This window comes from Opisthorchis viverrini (genome assembly GCF_000715545.1).
Source record: "Opisthorchis viverrini unplaced genomic scaffold opera_v5_133, whole genome shotgun sequence".
Taxonomy (NCBI): Eukaryota; Metazoa; Platyhelminthes; class Trematoda; order Opisthorchiida; family Opisthorchiidae; genus Opisthorchis; species Opisthorchis viverrini.
In genome coordinates, this window is record NW_008751791.1 from 371,148 (window position 1) to 373,898 (window position 2,751).

At 48.6% G+C, this 2,751-nt stretch overlaps 1 protein-coding gene across 1 annotated transcript in view; it reads right to left on the minus strand.

The window, feature by feature from the left end:
* Nucleotides 1–2,254: 2,254 nt before the first annotated feature.
* The window catches only part of T265_06488 (hypothetical protein), a gene marked incomplete at both ends in the record, with an annotated part of 5,134 nt that continues 4,637 nt past the window's right edge, over nt 2,255–2,751 (minus strand). The window contains one exon of the mRNA XM_009171762.1: nt 2,255–2,452. Within this exon, the coding sequence (XP_009170026.1) occupies nt 2,255–2,452 (198 nt within the window). The remainder of the gene's footprint in view (nt 2,453–2,751) is intronic.

Consider the following 2,751-nt stretch of genomic DNA (forward strand, 5'->3'; position numbering starts at 1 on the left):
GACATAGGCATGCGGCATCTCTGCCCTCATCCTACCACAATCGTTCTACTAACATTCACCAGCAACATCGTTCTCACAAGGTGTTCAAAAACCATACCATAAAATTCCTGTGATGCACTACGGATAGAAGAGTAAAACCTGCCACTAGCAGCACCATTGCGATAGGTGATTACCACATGTAACAGGCCGTATTTAGATCTGTTAAGCTGACACGTTGAGTCAGACCGCACGTAGTCGTACTTAGAAGCAAACCAAGAAACAGAATGGCAGCGAGGGGCAAAAACTCTAGATTACCATAACTAAAAAACAGACACTGTGATGGGTCCTACTATGGGCAGGTCCTTTCAGTTGTCCTGTGGATCGCCGACAGGGCTGTTCAGGTGGCGAAGCTTCTTGCACAGGACCTGAAATATCGTCACCTTCCAAGCCAATTGCACGTTTTCCTGGTCTTCGTCACGGATTTCCATGGGTGGCTTAGAAGCCACCTGTTCCTCGTTTCGCGCTTAGACAGCGGTTGCTGGCGCATGTTTACCGGGTAGACCTTCGTAAATCGTGCGGATGTTGCGCTCTTAAATTGACAAGTGCTCGGCGAGAGTCACGGTGGGCCGCCCACATGAACAACCGGCAGCCGAAATCGGCGTGCCCGAATAGAATTGAATCAAGCGGTTATGCGGGAGATTACCAACGCACTGATGATCACGCCTATTGGTGTTCCGTTGTGTGTACATGGCTGCAGATCATGAACGCACTAAAGTTAGGTGAAGGAAGCATTTCATCAGAACTCCATTCATATTTCAGTGTCAGTATACTATACCGGCGTGTGTAACACGTGCATATTCTTCACTGGAATTCCCGCAATTTGGATCCAAATTCCGCAGAGGAATACACTCGCGACCGGGGAATTGCTGAGGCCTTTGCCCCGTCATATTACATTCGTCCAACGATACGTCGCATGCAACAAAAAACTACAATGAGGGCTTACTTGACAACATTCCAGGGCACGATGTGCTCGACTCAGGTAGTTGCTGCGTGGAATAATCTCCCCCCGATAGTTTTTCACGTTATATCTAGTGAACATATCAATAACGATTAGACGCTATTTTATGCAAATCCTGGCGCTGGCAAGAATGCTGCTCCTCGCTGGAAACTTAATGAGCAGCGCTACAGCATTTTCCACCTAGGCCTTCCAGTTGAACGGTGGCCAGTGAAAGACAAGAACAAAACCGACCCGATAAACTTTGGCGCGGTAGATACTACCGCGCGGAACGTTTGAAACCGGTTTTGTTTTTCCCTCGTGCAAATTTGTGAAAGAATTCTTTCGTTGTTTAATCTATTTACATGGTACACATGAGTGATTGTTCAATTTTATTACCCTAACAAAACGTTTGAGAGATAACCCTTGATATTTTGCGCACACTTCCTATTTTACATCTAGTCCTAAACATGACATCAATTTATAGCGATTGCCCTCTGCAGCCATTGATAGACCACAACAGATGTGGCCGAAATGGCTACCCGCCAAACGTCAAACGCGGTATGCAATGCCACACCTTCATGGCCTAGTGGCAATCCGAATGCATGGGTTTACAGTACGACCAGATAAGCCGACTGGCTAACCCTCCTAACCCGTATGTTTGCGCCAGCCGCCTCTACGTTAAGGATCCAATGCATACCGCAGTCAAGAGGAGAGATCCCAAAAACGGTACCCAATCCCCACTGCAGATTCAGAATGACCAATGTCAGTGTTCCACTTTGATCGGGATACTCGACGCGAAATTGGAGCGTCTTTCTAAGGCGCTGGTGGATTCAGACACTGAGAATGCAGCAACTTGGACGAGCGTTGACTTGGAACTTTCTTCGCTGAAAGGGTACCTCGCGATATCCATACCGGGTCCTCTGGCTGCAAAGAATTAATACAACTCTCTGACGCGGCTATAAAGACCGTCACAGCGTCTCTAGTGGACAGGCGCCTAAGGAAAAACTGATTGATAATCTGAGGGTCATTCTCCGGAAAAACCACGCCAGCGAAGCTGGCGCAGTCGATACTTGGCAATGTCATCACCAAGCCTGATAAATCGCTCCACGCGGATTGGTTACGCCAGAAGGGTAGCAAACGAACGCTTGGACTTCCAGTAACACATTCTTCTCCATCTGATGTACAGAAGATCTTGGAGCGGACTGGCAGCATTCAAAAGACCGACCCAATGATCTAGCGTCTATATAAGTGTGGCCCTCTAGACGCGCGAAAGCTTGGTCACAGCAGTTCAGGGGTGGAGGCACGAAACAGGCTTCCGCTGGGCACCAATTCAGCCGACCCCAGACTCATGACCAAGCCGATTGTGGTCATATCCCCCTGTGCTCCCGAAAGCAGGCCGATGAAACAGCTGCGCCTCCGGACAGCCGTTTTTATGCGACCACAACAGGCCTCTCGTCCACCCAAGGCAGTGATGCTCTGGAGGAGGCAAACCTCACATGCAAGCAGCGCCCAAAGTACGCGGAGCTATCAACGCTTATCTCCGTAACGGCTGCAGCCATGCGCCCATCAACAAAGCCACAATCCCTGAACTGTAATAATAATGTATATTCCCAACTTGTGGGTGGCATACCATCTGGCATGATCATGCGTTTACAGTCAGGCTGGGGTATGACAGGGGGATTTGCGGGTAGTGGGGATTGCGCGAAAAGGGGGCAATGTCATAAACAGTGGGAAGTACTCGATTAAATAATAATAATAATATGTTTCTTTTGCAA